The sequence below is a fragment of the Pristis pectinata genome, chromosome 32, assembly GCF_009764475.1.
Source record: "Pristis pectinata isolate sPriPec2 chromosome 32, sPriPec2.1.pri, whole genome shotgun sequence".
Classification (NCBI taxonomy): domain Eukaryota; kingdom Metazoa; phylum Chordata; class Chondrichthyes; order Rhinopristiformes; family Pristidae; genus Pristis; species Pristis pectinata.
In genome coordinates, this window is record NC_067436.1 from 15,118,710 (window position 1) to 15,138,369 (window position 19,660).

At 43.2% G+C, this 19,660-nt stretch overlaps 1 protein-coding gene across 2 annotated transcripts in view; it reads left to right on the plus strand.

Annotated features, from left to right (window-relative positions):
* Nucleotides 1-19,660, plus strand: part of LOC127585244 (protein ERGIC-53-like) — an 83,165-nt gene that overhangs the window by 33,936 nt on the left and 29,569 nt on the right. For both annotated transcript variants that reach the window (XM_052042551.1, XM_052042550.1), the window contains exon 10: nt 7,101-7,177. In XM_052042551.1, coding sequence (XP_051898511.1) covers nt 7,101-7,177 — 77 coding nt within the window. The remainder of the gene's footprint in view (nt 1-7,100; nt 7,178-19,660) is intronic.

A 19,660-nucleotide genomic window follows, 5' to 3' on the forward strand; every position in this document is an offset into this window, starting at 1 on the left:
TGTACAATCAGTATGCAAGACAAGTTTTTCACTGTACCTCGGTACAAGTGACAATAATAAACCAATTCTTTCACACCCACACAAGTAAGATACCAGCACAAGTGACAAAATGACTGATCAAAAACATGGGTTCCGAGAAGCCTCTTGAAGGAGAGGCTGGAAGAATTAGTCCTGGAATTTCCCTGAAGATATGTTAGGAAATGCATTCTTCTAACCTTTCCATGGATCAGGAATTTGGTGGGGGTGACAGAACACTGTTGTATGGCTCAGACTGCATCTGATGGATTGAACCCCAATACAAAAACTTAAAAGTATTCCAGATGGAGCATCAAAGCTGCTTTGGTCTTTGTCCTCTTTAAACAGAACGTAAGGTGGTTTGAAATCAGCTGTAGAACTCCACAATACCTTGAAACGCTGAACATTACTCCCACTATATCCTTCTAAACCCTCTAGGTCACTTTCAGTACAGTCACATTAATTAAAAACAGAGAATTAAAAACCCCAGCTTATTGAGTAAGCACATTGTTTCAGGTCTTTAGTATACTGGAGAAGCCTTTATTTCCTTGCTTCATGAAATTATTTAATACATGTGACAACCCAGTGGTTACTCGGGAGATAATCCTGAGTACTCTATCTCGTTTGAATATCTCTGTAGCCCGTCTGCTAAGAGGCTTTGACTTGGAGATTACTGGGATTATAATTACGATTCAAGCGAATGAGCACCATGTAACCTGCTACACACAAAGTTCAGGTTTAATAAAATTGTGATAAATTCCGGAAGAAAATTGATTATAGTTCCCCTCCCTGTTGCAAAAGATGCCATTTTGGGGTCTAAGAGTTTCAATTTTTAACACATCTGTTAGAGCTCCTCAGATGCCCTGACCCCTAACACTGGGGTGGGGGGCAATGCACAAGGACCTGTGAGTGAACCTATTGGGGTTGGAGGGAACTTAGTTGGTTGATGATGAAGATTATCCAGTACCTACGATCTTGAACACTGTGTTGTAATCCTTTGCAACGATGTCTTTTATTAAAGTTATCCTCTCTTGTATGGTGAGAAGTTTAATATTTGGGTTGGTAGAACAGTGGCCTTGCAGTGCCAGAGACCCAGGTTCAATCCTGACCTCTGGTGCTGTCTGTGTGGAGTTTGCAAGTTCTCCCTGTGACCGTGTGGGTTTCCTCCCACGTCCCAAAGGCGTAGGTTAATTGGCTGCTGTACATTACGCCTCGTGTGCAGGTGAAAAGTAGAAGCTGGAGGGAGTTGAAGGCAATATGGGAAAATCAAAAGATGGAATTAGTTTTAGGGGATTGGCAGATTTGGGGGATCACTTCGTCGAGCACCTCCACTCCATCCGCCACACCAGCCAGCGTCTCCCGGTGGCCAGCCGTTTTAATACCGCTTCCCATTCTCACACCGTGTCTGTCCATGGCTTCCTCTACTGCCACGTTGATGCTGCATGCAGGTTGGAGGAATAGCACCTCGTTTTCCACCTTGGTACTCTCCAACCTGACGGCATCAACATCGATTTCTCTTTTTTCCCTTATCACACTGGACCCCATCTCTCTCCCCTCCCCTGCCCTCTCAATCTGCCCATCACCCACACCCCCCTCCGGTTCCCCTCCCCACCTTCTTCCCTTTATTCCATGGTCCACTGTCCTCTCCTATCAGATTCCATCTTCTTCAGCCCTTTGTCACTTCTCAGGTTCTTGCATCATTCCCACTTCCCCCCCACCTGCCTATCACCCCCCCCCCCCTCACCTGGATCCACCTATCACCTTCCAGCTCTTGCTCCACCCCTTCCCCCACCTTTTTATCCCGGCTATCTCCTCTCTTTCCAGTCCTGATGAAGGGTCTCGACCCGAAACGTCGACTGTTTATTTCCCTCCACGTATGCTGTCTGACCCGCTGAGTTCCTCCGGCTCCTTTGTGTATTGTGCATTGAATTTGTGGTAAATTGATACTTGATGTTTGGTGCAAACTTGAATGATATAAGAAGCTGAGAAATGGAAGTGACAGGGCTGCTTTGTGCTTTATGACTGACTTCGTCAGAATAGTTCAAGGTTTTAATGACAATGGAGCCTAAAAGGTGTTGTGGTCTTTATCTCCTAGCCAGTGCTAAACATTTGTGTTAGAGTTGAAGGAAGGATTTTACATATGTAGACATAGTCTGTTGGTTCAATTGCTTTTACAAGGACTAGAACATAGAACACTACAGCACAGTACAGGCCCTTCGGCCCACAATATTGTGCCGACATTTTATCCTGCTCTGAGATCTATCTAACCCTTCCCTCCCATATAGCCCCCTATTTCTCTATCATTCATGTGTCTATCTAAGAGTCTCTTAAATGTCCCTAATGTATCTACCCCCCCCCCCCCCCCCACAGCCTCTGCAGGCAGTGTGTTCCACGCACTCACCACTCTTTGTGTAAAAAAAACTTACCCCTGACATCCTCCAATCACCTTAAAATCATGTCCCCTCGTTTTAGCCATTGTCGCCCTGAGAAAAAGTCTGACTGTCCACTTGATTTATGCCTCTTGTGCACCTCGATCAAGTCACCTCTCATCCTCCTCTCCAAAGAAAAAAGCCCTAGCTCACTCAACCTATCCTCATAAGACATGCTCTCCAATTCAGGCAACATCCTGGTAAATCTCCTCAGCACCCTCTCTAAAGCTTCCACATCCTTCCTATAATGAGGTGACCAGAACTGAACACAATACTCCAAGTGCGGTCTAACCAGAGTTCTCTAGAGCTACAACATTACTTCACGGCTCTTGAACTCAATACCCTGACTAGTGAAGGCCCACACACCATACACCTTAACAACCCTATCAACTTGCGCAGCAAGCTTGAGGGATCTATGGACTACAAAGCAAAAAGTTCAGGCTGACATTGCTGTGTAGTTCTGAGGAAGTAGTATGTGGACAAATTATAATTGATGTGGAGAAATTATCTTTCAAGTAAACTCTCCCAAAATAATGGGAAAGATAATGCATCCAAGGCAGTTATGCCCAGTGTTGAGGGTAATATTTACCACTTTCCTCAATATAGGGACTCACCTACCCTGGGAATAAGACTATGATGATTCACTTTATCTAAGCCCCTCATGATTTTATATACAAGGTCACCCCTCAGCCTCTTACACTCCAGTGAAAATACACTGTACTCGCCCTTACTTAATATAACTACAGGTTATCTGGGCATTATCACATCTGTTTGTGGGAGCTTGCTGTGTGGAGGTTGGCTGCTGTGTTACTTTTATTTACAGTAGAGTGCAGAAGTACTTAATTGGCTGTGGAGTGTTTTGGAATGGATGTGAAAGGTGCTATGGAAATTTGGGTCCTTGTTGGAACAACTTGGCTGGGACTTGACAGGTGTTTTTATTACCAAGGAGGATGTAGTTAATTTTGTGATACTGCCCTTTAGATGAGTCGTAAGGTTCACGTTCAGTTCCAGCTGTAGTGGGTTCTGGGAGGACGGGTATGGTTGAAGTTGGGTTGCCTGAGCTGATCTTGTGTTTGTCAATGAAGTACGTACAGTTGAACCCAGAATCAACGCAAGAACATTTTTTTCTCTGGACTCCTGTTACCCAGTTTCAATATGTCTTCTTACTTGCGTTTGTTTAGCAAGTGGAATGAAACTAGTCAAATAATCTTCGGAAGGATGAGGGGGGATCTCATTGAAACCTACCGAATACTGAAAGGCCCGGATAGAGTGGACGTGGAGAGGATGTTTCCATCAGTGGGAGGGTCTAGGATCTGAGGGCACAGCCTCTGAATGAAGTGACGTCCCTTTAAAACTGAGATGAGGAGGAATTTCTTCAGCCAGAGGGTGGTGAATCTGTGGAATTCGTTGCCACAGACGGATGTGGAGGCCAAGTCATTGGGTGTATTTAAGGCAATGATTGATGTTCTTGATAGGGGGGTTAAGGGTTATGAGGCTGAGAAAAAATCAGCCATGATTGAATGACGGAGGAGACTCGATGGGCCGAATGGCCTAATTCTGCTCCGATATCCTGCATTCTTTTGGTCAATGCTCACATATGTCCTCAGATGCAGTTCCTATGGTTGAGGATGACTTGGATCTTGGTTCCAAGGTGACTGATGGAACCAGTGTGGGAAACACAGATTCTTCTATAGAAGGGACGGGAAGTGGGAGAGTGGGTAGTTCGTGAGGTGATGCGCACCTGCCATTTATGAAGGGCTTCAATGTCCTGTGACCTTGATTGTTCTCAGTATTTCCCCAAATGCTCCCTCTCCATGTTGAGCAGTCATGGGCTAGGGATTCCCAGGAGTCAGTGGGAACGTACAGAACTCGGATTAATGAGCTTTTGTGGATAATGTGAAGACGTCATTTTCTTTTTCAAATTCCAAATATTAAATCTGTGTTTCTATTAATTTGCATATTTATTAGCTGATACCGTACAATATTTGAGGAGGCTTCAACCTACATCTTCGAAACAAGCGATTAAGCGCGGTACGGTAGCGTGGCGGTTAGCATAACGCTATTACATAGCCAGCGATCGGGGTTCAATTCCCGCCACTGTCTGTAAGGAGTTTATACGTTCTCCCCGTGACTGCATGGGTTTCCTCCGGGTGCTCCAGTTTCCTCCCACATTCCAAAGGCGTACGGGTTAGTAGGTTAACATGGGTGTAATTGGTCAGAAGGGCCTGTTACCGTGCTGTATAAATGAAGTTTATAATGAAGTTTAAAAGTTTTGTTAACGCTGTGTATCTCAGTGTGTTCCACTTGTGGGTGTCACAAGCCCTTGTTGCCATTTACATATTCATAGAATTATGGAAGACTTCAACACGAGGCCATTGGGTTTGTAACGGTCAATAACGAGCCACCCAACCTATCTGACCTTCCAACACTTGGTCCCCAGCCTCGCAGATCACTCCCTGTTCTTCAAGTGTCAAGGGTTTCTGCCTCTCCTTCCCTTCAGACACTGAGTTCCAGATCCCTCTGAGTGAAAGATTTTTCCTTGTCTACCATCTAAGCCTTCTGTTTTACTTTTAAGTCTATGCCCACTGGTTTTGGACACGTCTGCTAATGGAAATAGATTCTCTATTTACTTTATTTCCCAGGGAAGTGGAACTAGAAACTAGAGGGCATAGGTTTAAGTTGAAAGATTTACAAGGGACCCGAGGGGCAACTTCTTCACGCAGAGGGTGGTGCATATATGGAACAAGCTGCCAGAGGAAGTGGTTGAGGCAGGTTACAATAACGTTCAAAAGACAGTTGGATAAGTACATGGATAGGAGGGGTTTAGAGGGACGTGGGCCAAAAGTGGGCAAATGGGACGCGCTTGGTGGGCACCATGATCGGCATAGACAAGTTGGGCTGAAGGGCCTGATTCCATGCTGTATTTCTCTGACTTTGTATCCAAGCTCCTCGTAAGTTTATGCACCTCATTTAACTTCCTTCATCTCTTTTATTCTAAACAAAACAGTGCAACCTGTCTAATCTTTCCCCATTGTTAAAACTTTCCAGCTAAAAGTTGTCTTTGACGAGGAGAAGACGTTTTCTGGTGCATAACCTTTCTCTCAATGTCAGCAAAACAAAAGAGCTAGTCTTTGACTTCAGGAAGCAGGGTGGTGCGCACACACTCCTGTTTACAACGGTGCTGAGGTCGAGAGGGTAGAGAGCTTCAAGTTCCTAGGAGTGAACATCACCAATAGCCTGTCCTGGTCCAACCATGTAGAGCCCATGACCAAGAAAGCTCACCAGTGCCTCTAATTCCTCAGGAGGCTAAAGAAATTTGGCATGTCCCCATTGACCCTCACCAATTTTTATCGATGCACCATAGAAAGCATCCTATCCAGATGCATCACGGCTTGATATGGAAACTGATCTGCCCGAGATGGCAAGAAACTGCAGAGAGTTGTGGACACAGCTCGGCACATCACTGAAACCAGCCTCCCCTCCATGGACTCTCACTGCCTCAATAAAGCAGCCAACATAATCGAAGATTCCTCCCACCCTGGACATTCTCTCTTCTCCCCCCTTCCCATTGGGCAGAAGATACAAAAAGCCTGAAAGCACATACCACCAGGCTCAAGGATAGCTTCTATCCCGCTGTTATAAGACCTAGAATAATAAGGTGGACTCTTGACCTCGTAACCCACCTCATTATGACCTTGCACTTTATTGTCTGCCTGCCCTGCACTTTCTCTGTAACTGTAATGCTATTCTGTGTTCTGTTATTGCTTTTCCCTTGCACTACCTCGATGTACTGTTGTAATGAAATGATCTGTGTGGATGGCATGCAATACAAAGTTTTTCACTGTACCTCGGTACACGTGACAATAGTAAACCAATTTACCAATTTAACCCATTGAAGGTGGCAGGCCTTACTCAGAGAGGGGTTTGTAACGCATTTTGAATCCTGGGATTTATGAATATAATCAGAGTACAAAAACAGAAGTTGTGCTGAACTTGTACTAAACACTGGTCTGGCCACAAAAGCATGCATCCAGCTCCACATGCCACATTTTGGGAAATGTGTGAAATTCTTGGAGAGGGAGAGAAAAGTTTGACAAGGATGATTCCAAGCACGAGGGCTTTTAGCTACAAGATTAGACCGGAGAAGCTGGGGTTGTTCTTGGAGGAACGAAGGCTGAGAGGAGATTTAATGGAGGTGGACTGGTTTAGATCGGGTAAGTAGAGGCAATTTGCTTCCATTAGCAGATGGTTCAAGGACTAAGGGACACGGATTTAGAAGTTCGATGAAAGATATAGGGGGAGGTGAGGAAAATAAGTTTTTTTTAATAAGCTTACTTACAGAACCTGGTGGAGACAAAATCTGTCAAGGCTTTCAGGGACCTCAAGTGCAAGTCATTTGCAGGTTGTGGGGTAAGGACAAGGGAATGGGACTAATAGGATTGCATTGGTAGGAGCTAGGATGCAATCAGTGGGCCCAATAGCCACCACCTGTGCAGTAACATTTCCATCAGCCAGTTCCTTGTGACGGTGAGCTCCCCCCCATTAGATGATCACTGATAAGGCAACTATTTCAAACCAACCATGGAAGGAATGTGTCCTCAACAGCAAAATGTCTCTATCTAATACGTTTTACTGCAATGTGTCTTTGTTTGATAGGATGCTGTTGATTCGGAAAGCTTGATGAATGTGCTTAATGGTCAGAAGAAGATGGTTCAGCAAGTGCAGGAACTTGGGTAACTATCGTCTTTTCCGTTGCCTCTGTGGTGTGGTTGGGTTGTAGACGTCGAGAACTTGGGTAGAACTCTCATATCGAGAGAGTTGATATTCTGGAATTTGATTTGAGGCATTCAGGACTTCTAAGGAGCAGGTATGTAAAAATGTTCAGAGAGCAGGATCTTTGGGAAATTCCACAGACCCTTGTACTTGAAACAAAATAAGTGAATAAAGAAAAAGAAACAAAGGCTGCAGATATGAATTAGTTTAATGACTTTTCTACATTTATTAAATGTGTTTCTTTTACTCCCATAGCACAATTGTTTAACTAAAATATTAGTAAATTCCCACATGAAGGAAGTAATCACATTATCCGTACACTTACTGTTTCTGATTTTTGTAAAAATTAACATCAGATTTTCTTGAAAGCAATAAGATCATTGGTTGAGGCCCAGTACAAATAGTAAAACGACATTTTCACAAGCTGGAAAGGGTGCAGAAAGAAGTCACGAGGATGTTACTGGGACTGAAGGGCTTAAGTTATAAGGAGTGGCCGGGGTTTTTTTCACTGGAGTGTAAGAAGCTGAGGGGTGACCTTGTAGATGTATATAAAATCATGAGGGGCTTAGATAAAGTGAATCATCATAGTCTTATTCCCAGGGTAGGGGAGTCTAAAACTAGGGAACATAGATTTAAGGTGAGAGGGGTGAGATTTAAAAGGGATGTGAGGGACAACTTTTTCACGCAGAGGATGGTGGGTAAATGGAACGAGAAAGGTACAATTACAATGTTTAAAATACATTTGGACAGGCACACTTATAGAAAAAGTTTAGAGGGATATGTGCCAAATGCAGGCAAATGGGGCTAGCTCAGATCGGCATGGATGAGATGGGCAGAAGGGCCTGTTTCCTTGCTGTGCAATTCTGACCCAATTGCCTCCAATTTTCAATTGTGGGATTCTTATTTCATTTTATTAAGGTTGCTTTTCACAACAGAACAAAGCTGGCGAATGAAGCCTACAAACTTACTGTTTTAAATGGTGAAGCAAACTATGGGATCCATCACGAGGGGAACTGGCCCAGCGGAAGTTCTCCAAAATTGCTTTATCTGTTTCTCTTCCACATAGCTCATTTATAATTTCTTGAAAAAATATATTTGCTTCATGCTGTTTTTACAAATGTTGCTCTGCCTTTTCTGTGGAGGCATCTGGGCCGGGCATGGTAGTGCAGCAGTTAGTGTAACGCTATTACAACGCCAGCGACCTGGGTTCAATTCCAGCCACTGTCTGTAAGGAGTTTGTATGTTCTCCCCGTGTCTGCGTGGGTTTCCTCCGGGTGCTCCGGTTTCCTCCCACATTCCAAAGATGTACGGGTTAGGAAGTTGTGGGCATGCTATCTTGGCGCCAGAAGGTGGCGACACTTGTGGGCTGGTCCCAGAACACTTTATACAAAAGATGTATTTCACTGTATGTTTCGGTGTACATGTGATTAATAAAGATATCTTAAGATATCTTGAATTCTAACAACCTCCTGCATTATATTTTAAAACAATCTTTTCTAACATCTCGTCCTGTCCCCCAGTTCTAAATCTATTCCTATTATAGTGATAGGTTAGTGGCATTTATATCTGCCAGGCATGACAGATTGATGATTAGACAGCAGTTCCATGGAGCGCCTGTGTGTCAAGTGATCTCTAGGCTTCTGTCCCATTACATTGAAATGTTGAAGCAACAGAGTAGCTTGAGGTCATATTCTCATGCACCTGACCTCCAGCACCATTGCTGCGTGCAACATTTGAGCCCAGTGGGGTCTCACTAATGTGCTGTGGGCACATCTGACCCCTTGAGTTCACCTCACCCAAGGTTGCCTTAAGTACAGCGAACCCATTCATCTGCACGCAGTCGCTGACCCTGAATGACAAGCCAAGGGCAGGAAAGTGGGGTTTACTTTTGCCTCTCGCAATTAATTGTTTTAAATAATTGCTTATGGTTTATATGTTTAATTTTTCTACTAATTTTTTTTAAAGTTCAATTTGAGCCATTGGTAAATGCCTCTGGCTATCAGGTTGCAAATAATTAAAAGGGCCTTTGATGTCAAGCTGTCAAAAGGCCATCAGGGCTTTCTGGGGGCAGGGCTAGAGGATCTCCCCAAGGTAGAGAGGGCCAGCTGTGGAAGCCACGAAAGCCAAGTGCGGCCATGGGGAAACGCATCATAGCAGACTGAGGATGAGTTAAACCAATAGCAGCAAAGCATGAGGGCAGTTTGAGAACAATCTATCCCAATAGCGCCAAAGCCACATCGGTGGGTTGCGTTGCCCAAGTCACATTGCCTTTGAAAGGTCCAGCTGAGGAAGGATAGGTTGAGTGGAGTCCGTGAAGAGCTAGCCAATCTCAGCAGCAAGGGAGTTGTTGACTTGGCCTTTGTATATCTGTCAGGGGAACATTGGGGAGGATTCCTCCAGATTGGTTACCAACGACCCAATGGTTTGGTTTATTATTGTCACATGTACTGAGATACAGTGAAAAGCTTTTGTTTGTGTGCCATCCAGACAGATCATTCCATACATAAGTACATCAAGCTTGTATGAAGGGAAAAGCAGTAACAGAATGCAGAATACAAATATTACAGTTACAGAGAAAGTGCAGTGCAGGTAGTCAAATAAGGTGCAAGAGCCATGATAAGGTAGATTGAGAGATCAGGAGTTCATTATCTTTGAAGAGGCCCGTTTAAGAGCCTTATAACAGCAGGATAGAAGCTGTCTTCGAGCGTGGTGTTACATGTTCTCAAGCATTTGTTTCTTCTGCTCGATGGAAGGGGGTTGAAGAGAGAATGACCAGGATGGGAGGGATCTTTGAATATGCTGACTACTTTCCCGAGGCAGTGGGAAGTACAGATGGAGTGAATGGAGGGGAGGCTGTTCTTTTGTGATAGACTGGGCTGTGTTCATAACTCTGCAGTTTCTTGCTGTCTCGGGCAGAGCAGTTGCAGTACCAAGCTGTGATGCATCTGGATAGGATGCTTTCTGTGGTGCATCTGCAGAAATTGGTGAGGGTCATTGGGGACATGCTGAATGAACCTCCTGAGGAAATGGTAGAGTGTTTGGCTTGATGCTCTGCACCATATAACACCAAGGGGTACAGCTGTTGGAATGCAGAAAGACAATCTGTTGAAAAACAATATATTTGAGCAAAAGCACATCAAATATTTTATACAATTAATGTCTTTATCTCTATAATCTCAATTTACATCTGTGTTTAAATTGGCATCTAAATATGTTTTGAATTCTGCAGGTATGAAATGTGACAGCTGTTGTAAGTCCAGATGTGATTATTTAGTTAACCTGAAGCTGTAAAATGAACCGAATCATTTTGTACTTGGGCAGTAGGGATCTTTAAACCTATGGTTGATGCATCTTCTACTTTCTTGTGTAGTTATTTTCTCCAATTTTTCATTTTCGATTCTGAGATATCCATTGTTTTCCTTGAAAATTAGATTTAATTTTAATTCATTGGATTCAGGGAGTGGAATAGACATTGGTCTTTGATTATACATCTTTGGCATTGACCTATAAAGTCAACAATACTAACTATTGTGCCAAAGAATTCAGACCACATGAGGAAACTGGGTATTAAATATACAGAAAAAAGGGCAAATAAAAAAACTGTCTCTGCGCCTGTGTGTGAGCACACTGTTCTATAACTCTCTGCTTTTTCTGAATGCTTTTTCTCTGCAATACCTTAAGTGTGAGGAAAATGATTTGCACCAGAGACATTGCCTTCTCTGTGTTTCCACAGTTGCTTTGTTTCAAATTTCTGTTGACTTGCAGATTTTTGTATGTTGCACAGAGCAGCTCTCTAAAGCTTCCTTGGAGCCTTCAATTCACTCTGGAATACTTTATTTTTACCATCTTATCGGAAAATGTGGAACTAGAATCCACTGGATCTTTTAAAATTCTCCAAATGTTTTTTTTCTTTTCATTTGCTTTAAAATTGAGGAGGTGGATTATATGGTTTGCATATTTTGTCGGAACTAATTGCCTCGCATGAGGGGTTTTCTGTTATTAAAGTTCCGTTCTAACCTTTGCAATTTTCACAGTGGTGTCATAGTAACACAGCACGAAGGAGGGATTTTAATTTCTACCTTGTTCAGCCACCTGTTCCAACTTTTGACCATGGTTTTGAGTTTGACCTGGGTGCCAGCTTAGTGCAGGGACTGCAGTGTATTTCACAGGCAGGTGACAGAGCTGTGCTGGGTGGGACCAGCTCTCAAAGTGGTTGCAGAACCTTGCATTGTAGGTGGTGCAACGGAGACATTTCTGGACCCCTAATCTGGGGGCTGGTGGAATAATCCAATGTAACCGCACTGTGTAATGAATTGACCTGTACGATCGGTATGCAAGACAAGTTTTTCACTGTACCTTGGTACAAGTGACAATAATAAACCAATACCAATACCAGTCCTGAGGTACAAGTTCAAATCTCAACAGGTAGGGAATTTAAATGGGGGGAAAAAAAACAAGATGTTGGGGGAACTCAGCAGGCCAGACAGCATCTGTGGAGAAAAGCAGCAAGTTCTCCCACTTTAAGTCATTGAATTCTTCCCCTTTAAGTAAACCAACGCCTCCCCCACCATGCCTCTTTTCTTCCCTTTCCTTGTCTATCTCTTTTTCTCCCGGCCTATTTTTTTTCCTCTCTTCCCCTCCCCCCATGGGGCAGCTGCCTCCATACCATTGACCCATCCCCCAGTGGACCTGCTCTCCCCTCCTCCCCCGCACCTGCCCATCACTGTCTCTTACCTGCATCTACCTATCACCACCCTGTGCCCACCCTGCCTCCCCTCTTTTGTCCACCTATCGCTGCTCTGTTTCTCCCCTCCTACATATTGCGCTTCCCCTTTTCCTGCCTTCAGCCCTGAACAAGGGCCCTGACTCAAAACATTGACCGTCTGCTTTTCTCCACGGAAGCTGCCTGGCCTGCTGAGTTCCTCCAGCATCTTGTTTTTTTCATCTGGATTCCAACATCTGCAATCCTTTGTTTCTCTTGGTGGAGAATTTAAGTTCAATTACTAAAATAAAATAAGATCCCAGGATCTGTAATGGTAAGCGTGAAACTAGTATATTGTTGTAAGAACACATCCAGTTCATTGAATCACCAAGGTATGAAAGGCTACGGACCAAGTGCTGGTAAATAGAAGAGGACACAGCATGGAGGGTGGTGGTTTGAAGAGCCTGCTTCTGTGCTGCATGACTTGGACTTTAATGATTTACCATGAACCAAGTTGAGGAAAATGGGATTAGTGCTTGAAAGTAGCACAGGCATCCAGCTATGATCTTGTTGATGGTGGATCAGGGGCAAGGGGGTGAATAGCATTCACTTCTGTTCATTATGTTTGTCTCTCCTTCAGCGATGTAAGTTTGACATCCCAACCTGGTTTGGGGCTCTGATTCCAAGTCCAGCAAGATGCTCAGTTTAAGGGGAAATCGAGGAAGGGCATAGATGTTCTGCAATGCCCACAGAAACAAATACAAAGGCAAGTAGTCTTTAAATGGTGAGAGATTAAAAGGTCCTGGTGTTCAAAGGGACCAGAGTGACCTTGTACACATGTCACTGAAAGAATGTGGCTGGTATAGCAAGCAGTTAAGAAGACAAATGCTACGTTGATCTTTATTGCAAGGGGATTTGTCTACAGGGGTAGAAATGCCTTGTTCCACGGTAGTGTAGTGGTTAGCATAACGCTTTACAGTGCCAGTGACCTGGGTTCAATTCCTGCTGCTGTCTGTAAGGAGTTTGCACCTTCTCCCCGTGTCTGCACGGGTTTCCTCCGGGTGCTCCGGTTTCCTCCCACATTCCAAAGACGTACAGTTTGGGAAGTTGTGGGCATGCTATGTTGGCACCAGAAGCGTGGCGACGCTTGCGGGCTGCCCCCAAAACACTATGCAAAAGATGCATTTCACTGTACATGTGACTAATAAATAAAGATCTTATTGTAAGTGAAGTGTAGATTTGAACTATTTGGCAGAGGGATTTTACCTAATGAATGGCGGAGGCGGGCGAAGAGGTGGAGGAGGGGGCGTGGGAACGTTGCCTGAGAGGAAACAACCCTCGGCACACTTTTTAAAAAGTACCCGGCTTGAGCACTTGCTGAGGCATGGTCTGTGGCTTCTGGTCCAGGGTCAGGGAAAAGGAATTCACCTGAACTGTACCTGTGCAGATATCTTCGTCCCTCTCTTCAATAGAACCAATGCACTTCGTCCCATTCCTTTGCTTTCTCCCTCACACCCACAGACTTGTGAGGGGGGGAAGTGCATAACTGAGAGGATTGGAAATCCAGAACAGTTCTCCATACCCCTCTCCTGCAGTGTCCGGTGAATCCTGTTGCCATGGGATGGAATGCGTTTGATGTTTTATGCTGGCATTAGTCAAGTATCATTATCTGATGCGTAGCTGGCGTTACGGTCGGGATTGGGACCACCTGGGGTTAGGAACATGGGTGGGCTGGCAGCTGAGCTGGGGCTCGAGAGTGTGGGCTGGAATTGTGCTAAAAGCTGGGCCCAGAGGGTGGATTGGTTCAGAAGCAGGGTTTGGGATCACTAGGTGCTTGCAACACGAGTAGGTTTGTGGCCGGAAGCTGGGGGCTGGAATGTTGGCCTGTTGCGCAGCACAAACTGTGGTTGGGATCACCAGGGACCAGGTTCTGGACTGCTTGAATGTTTCAGCTCATTTCGATGAGCTAATGCGTATGTGGAAGTATGCTAGTACAAGCTTGATGGGCTGATTGGCCTCAGAATGCTCCTGTTTCCTAAACTTTTAAAAACATAATTCTCCCAAATCCTCCATATTGTTCTTTCTTGTGTTGATCTTGAACTTGTGTCCTCAACTATAAATAGTTTTGCCAACTCACCCCAACATCTCATTACTATGAGCATTTGTGTCAGATTACAACATCTGTGTTCTTTGTAGTTGAACCCTCTCATCCAGGGTTTTGCCTGAGTAAACCTTCACTGTATCAGATTTTTGAAATCTTAAGTGAACATCCGCAATTAGAGTCTGTGTTTTAACTCTGTCCTGATGGAGCAGGGTTTCTCTTGGACAGGAGCGTTGTGTTACAGATCAAGGTGATCTGTGAAAAGAAAGGAAGTCTTCAATGTTCTTGGATACTTATTCCAAATTTATTAATTTGCTGAGGAAATCTGAATGTTTCTTGTTCAGAGAGGCCATTCAATTCATGTTGCCATGTAGTCCCCATGATACTTTTCTCCATATATCCTATCAGCATAACCTAATTTCACAAAATTGGGTATCTTTCCCCTTATATCTGTGTTTTTCACTTCTGTTGATAACAAATACAGGTTCCAACCAATGTCAGAGCAAGGAAGTTTCTTTAGAATTCCTTGTTGGATTTACAGAAGAAGGTAGGAAGCAGTGGTTAGTCCATTCATTCCTTCGAGCCTGCTCTGCTATTCATCAAGATCTTGGCTGATCTTCCACTTTGGCACCAGTTTCTACCACTAGTCCCATATACCTTGATTCCCTGAATATCCAGAATCTCTGTTTTGGTAAATTAGTTTATTATTATCACATGTACCAAGGTGCAATGAAAAACTGTGTGTTGCATGCCATCCATAAAGATAGTTTCATCACATCAGTGCATTGAGGTAGTACAAGGGAAAAGCCATAACAGAATGTAGAATAAAGTGTTACAGTTACAGAGGAAGTGCAGTGCAGGCAGACAATAAGGTGCAAGGCCATAATGAGGTAGATTGTGAGGTCAAGAGTCCATTTTATCGTACAAGGGGACCATTCAATAGACTTGTAACAACGGGATAGAAGCTGTCCTTGAGCCTGGTGGTACGGGCTTTAAGGCTTTCGTAACTTCTGCCCAATGGGAAGAGGGAGAAGGGAGAATGACCGGGGTGGGTGGGGTCTTCGATTGTGGCTTTGGCTGCTTTACCGAGGCAGCAAGAAGTGTAGTCAGAGTCCATGGAGGGGAGGCTGGTTTCTGAGATGTTCTGAGCTGTCTGTGATGTTCAACTCTCTGCAGTTTCTTGCATTCCCGGGCAGAGCAGTTGTCATAATGAATGAAACAGTAGAATCCTGTACGATAAAGATGAACTCTTGACCTCACAATCTACCTCGTCATGGCCCTTGCACCTTATTATCTGCCTGCACTGCACTTTCTCTGTAACTGTAGAACTATATTCTGTTATTGCTTTTCCCCTGTACTACCTCAATGTACTTGTGTTTAGAAATTATCTGCATGTATGGCATGCAAAATGAACTTTTCCTTGGTGTCTTGATACATGTGACAATAATAAACCAATTACATGGCTGAGCTTTCACATCCCCTCTGAGTGAAGACATTTCTAGACACCTCAGTCCCAAAATTCCTGCCCCTTGTTCTCAGACTGTTCCCCCTGGTCCTAGACTGTTCAGTCAGGGGAAAGATCTTCCTTCCATCTGGTCTGTAAAGCCCTTAATGAAGTTTGTAAGTGTATTTCATGGACACCATCTCATATCTCTAGTTTTGATCCTCCCCTTGAGTGGGAATGTCTTGTGTTCAATGTCTACCCCAGTGAACCCTGTTTCATAATCTTAAAGCCTCTTTTGGGTCACCCTCTGTACTGTAGACAGGAGGTTAATATTTCAATTATGGTATCATCCTTGTAATTTTCTCCCTGCATCTTCGCTAATGTTCTTGTGCAGTCTTCTGGTTTTATTACCAAAAGATAGTTAAAAAATAAAACTGCAGCTCTCGCCAATGTGGAGCTAATGATAGAGACTACGATGTTGATGTTCTGCAGAATATGTTTGCACTGTTAGGTGTTTATTTGCAAAAGGTGTGTTACCTCTTCATAATAGAGCTCCATTGAGTGTTTAACTGTATGAGTAAAGAAGGCAGCCTATTGCTTGAAGCATTTAGCAAATCGCTCAAAGTAATGAATGAAATTGTTCTTTTTCAATCTTTTTATTAGTTTTCAAATTAATACAGATTAATATATCAATGTTTGTACATGTAATACAAAGAGATCAGGAGAACAATCATGACATGGATAATCATAAAGAACAATAAAGTATAAAAAAATCTGTAGATCCAACGATCTGTTAGTGAATGAATATAATATAAAAGAAAAAGATTTATTATAAAATATAAAAGAACAAAAAATCCCCAAAACAATAAAAAAAACTATAAACAATATATCAAACCAAACTAAGCTAAAGAAAAAAAATTCAAAAAAAAAACAGAAAAAAAAACTGGACTAAAATTTCTCAGTAGAAACAGAGCAATATTATGTCGTCCACTCCATTCCTCTAAATTAAAAGGTTATTATAAGGGGATCTATATCATGTGAAAATATTGAATAAATGGACTCCAAACTTCCTCAAATTTAAGCGAAGGATCAACAGTACCACTCCTAATTTTTTCCAAGTTGAAACATGATATAGTTTGTAATGAATGAAATTGGAGCTGTGAAATCATTATTACAGTGTGTGTAAGTGAAATTTACTGGTCCACAGATGGATGAGGGCTATTATTATTTTAGTCATTCAGTGGATGTGGGAGTCTTTGGCAAGGCTAAAATTTATTATCATTTCAGAGGGTGATTAAAGAGTTATTGTCACATCCGGGTCAGGACAGGGAAGAACAGCAAGTGTCTTTTCCTGGATGAACCAGATAGGCTTATTGAAACTAGCTTTTTATTCCATTTACTTAAATCGCTGCAGGTTTTAAATTTCGTCTCTTGACAGTAGGTCCATTCTTTTTTGCTAGTTCAGTAGCATAACCACATTGCTACCATATTCCATTGGATTTTCTTCTATTTGCCCTTTTTTTTCCTACTGTACAATTCTCACCTCCTGACATTAAGTGTTTTGGGAGACTGGTCACCTTCCACATCTGCGGCAATCAGTCGAGACTCAAGTTCCTTTGTTCACCGGGTTATTGGATCAAGTGCAAGAAATCCACCCAGATACAGAGCTCGTGGATGACTCAAAAATCACAACTCATGCAGTGATTATTACACTCCAGACATGTGACCTTTATCATCCAATTGTAAGGTTACACATTTTCTTGACCAGTGCCCAAATGCTTAGTTATCATTTTTTGACTAACCTGAGGTCAAACCCCTACATCTGATCAGTATGCAATCACAAAACATCCCCTTGATTATATCAATCAATGTCACGTGCCTCGGAGGTCATTTGCACGCAACAGGCCTATCATTGGTCGACATGTTTCTCTCCTCACCATTTGTGTTCACAAACTTATCTCCTCCCCCTGCATTCCTGTGGGGATCTGTTGTTTTAGGATCAAGCTTGTATCTTTTCATATCTTCCATAGCGTGCCAGTCTGGAGCCAGCAGGTCTCTCCCATGTATCGCCATCTATGTTGCCATGGATGCTACCGTAAAAACTACTACAATCCTGTGGCCTTGTTATTTACAAGAGAATATTATCTATTTATTATTTGTACTGACACTTGATCTGACTTGTTTAATAGGCCATTTGTCCCTTTACTTGTTTTATGCCATCTGTCAGTGTCCTGAATGCCCCAAAATATTCTCTAAAAATATTCTGTAACACTTTATTAAGTCAAGCACATTGTTAAAGCAACCACAAGGGCTCCTTCAACCAACTTTGCAGTTGAGGTTGGATGGATGTGCCCGTTGTTTTTAATTTTGTAGGCAAATGGATGAGTTAACACATGTTTAAGTCGCTGAGCATCCAAAGGCCTAACCTATTCATGCAGAGTCGTAGGTTCAAATCCCACCGTGGCGTCAGGGAAGCTTAAATTCAGCGTAATTAAATCTGGAGTAAAAAGCTTGGATCCTTAGTGGTGATTTATGAAACTACTGGATTGTGTAAAAAAAAAACCCATCTGGTTCATGATAGTGCTTCAGGGAAGGAAATCTGCCGTTCTTACCCAGTCTGGCCTCTATCTGACTCTAGACCCACCAGTGGTGTTAAGTTAGAACACGACTGTAGAACAGTGCAACACAGGAACAGGCCCTTCAACCCATGATGTTGTGCCGAACTAAATAAATTACCAATCAAATGCCCAACTAAACTAATCCCTTCTGCCTACACAAGGTCCATATCCCTCCATTCTCTGCACATTCATGTGCCTATGTAAGAGCCTCTTGAACGCCTCTATTATATCTGCCTCCACCACCACCCCTGGCAGCGCATTCCAGGCACCCACCAGTCTGTGTTTCTTAAAAAAAAAATTGCCCCACACATCTCTTTTGAACTTGCCCTCTCTCACCTTAAATGCATGCCCTCTGGTAGTAGACTTTTCAACCCTGGGGAAAAAGAGACTGTCTACTCTATCTATGCCTCATAATCTTATAAACCTCTATCAGATCTCTTCCCAGCCACCACTGCTCCGGAGAAAACAACCCAAGTTTTGTCCAATCTCTCCTTATAGCACATGCCCTCTAATCCAGGCAGCACCCTGGTAAACCTCTTCTGCACCCTCTCCAAAGCCTCTACATTCTGTCTGTAATAGGGTGACCAGAACTGAATGCAGTACTGCAGATGCAGCTTAACTAGAGATATATAAAGCTGCAACATAATTTCTTGACTCTTGAAAATGCCTCGACTAATAAAGGCAAGCATGCCATACACCTTCTTCACCATCCTATCAACCTGTGCAGCCACTTTCAGGAAGCTCTGGACTTGGACCCCAAGATCCCTCTGCACATCAGCACTGTTAAGAGTCTTGCCATTAACAGTGTACTGTCCCTTTGCGTTTGATCTCCCAAGGTGCAACACTTCACATTTGGCCAGATTAAACTCCATCTGCCATTTCTCCACCATTTCTGCAACTATCAATATCCTGTGTGTCTTTTTCCAGTCTACTACATTATTCACAACACCTCCAATCCTTGTATCATCTGCAAACTTCCTAACCCACCCATCTTCATTTTCATCCAGGTCATTTATATATATCACAAACAGCAGAGGTTCCAGTACGGATCCCTGCAGAACACCACCAGTCACAGACCTCCAGCAAGAATAAGTCCCATCGACCACTACCCTCTGTGTTCGTGGACATTAACACCTGGACCATAAATGCTGGCTTTGATAGCAACACTGACACGCTATGTACAGGTTCAAAAAAAATTACTGCTGTTGCCACAGTGATGTGTTACTCGGACTGTATTCTGTTTTGTCCCACACCACCAGGTTCAAGAACGGCTATTCCCCTTCAACTATTCAGTTCTTGAACCAACCTGCACAACCCTAATCACTGCCTCAGTATAACAACTCTTTGACCACGTTGCACTACAATGGACTTTTATATTGTTCTAATTGTGTTCTTTCTTGTATAATTTTGAATAATTTGTTTTTCTTGTGACCATTGTCTCTAATGCTCTGTGCCTGCGATGCTGCTGCAAGTAAATTTTTCATTGCATTTGTGAATATGATAATAAACTTGACTTTGGCACTATTGTTATCTATCTATTATAGTTGACATTCTTCCTTGAAGCTAAGTTTATTCACA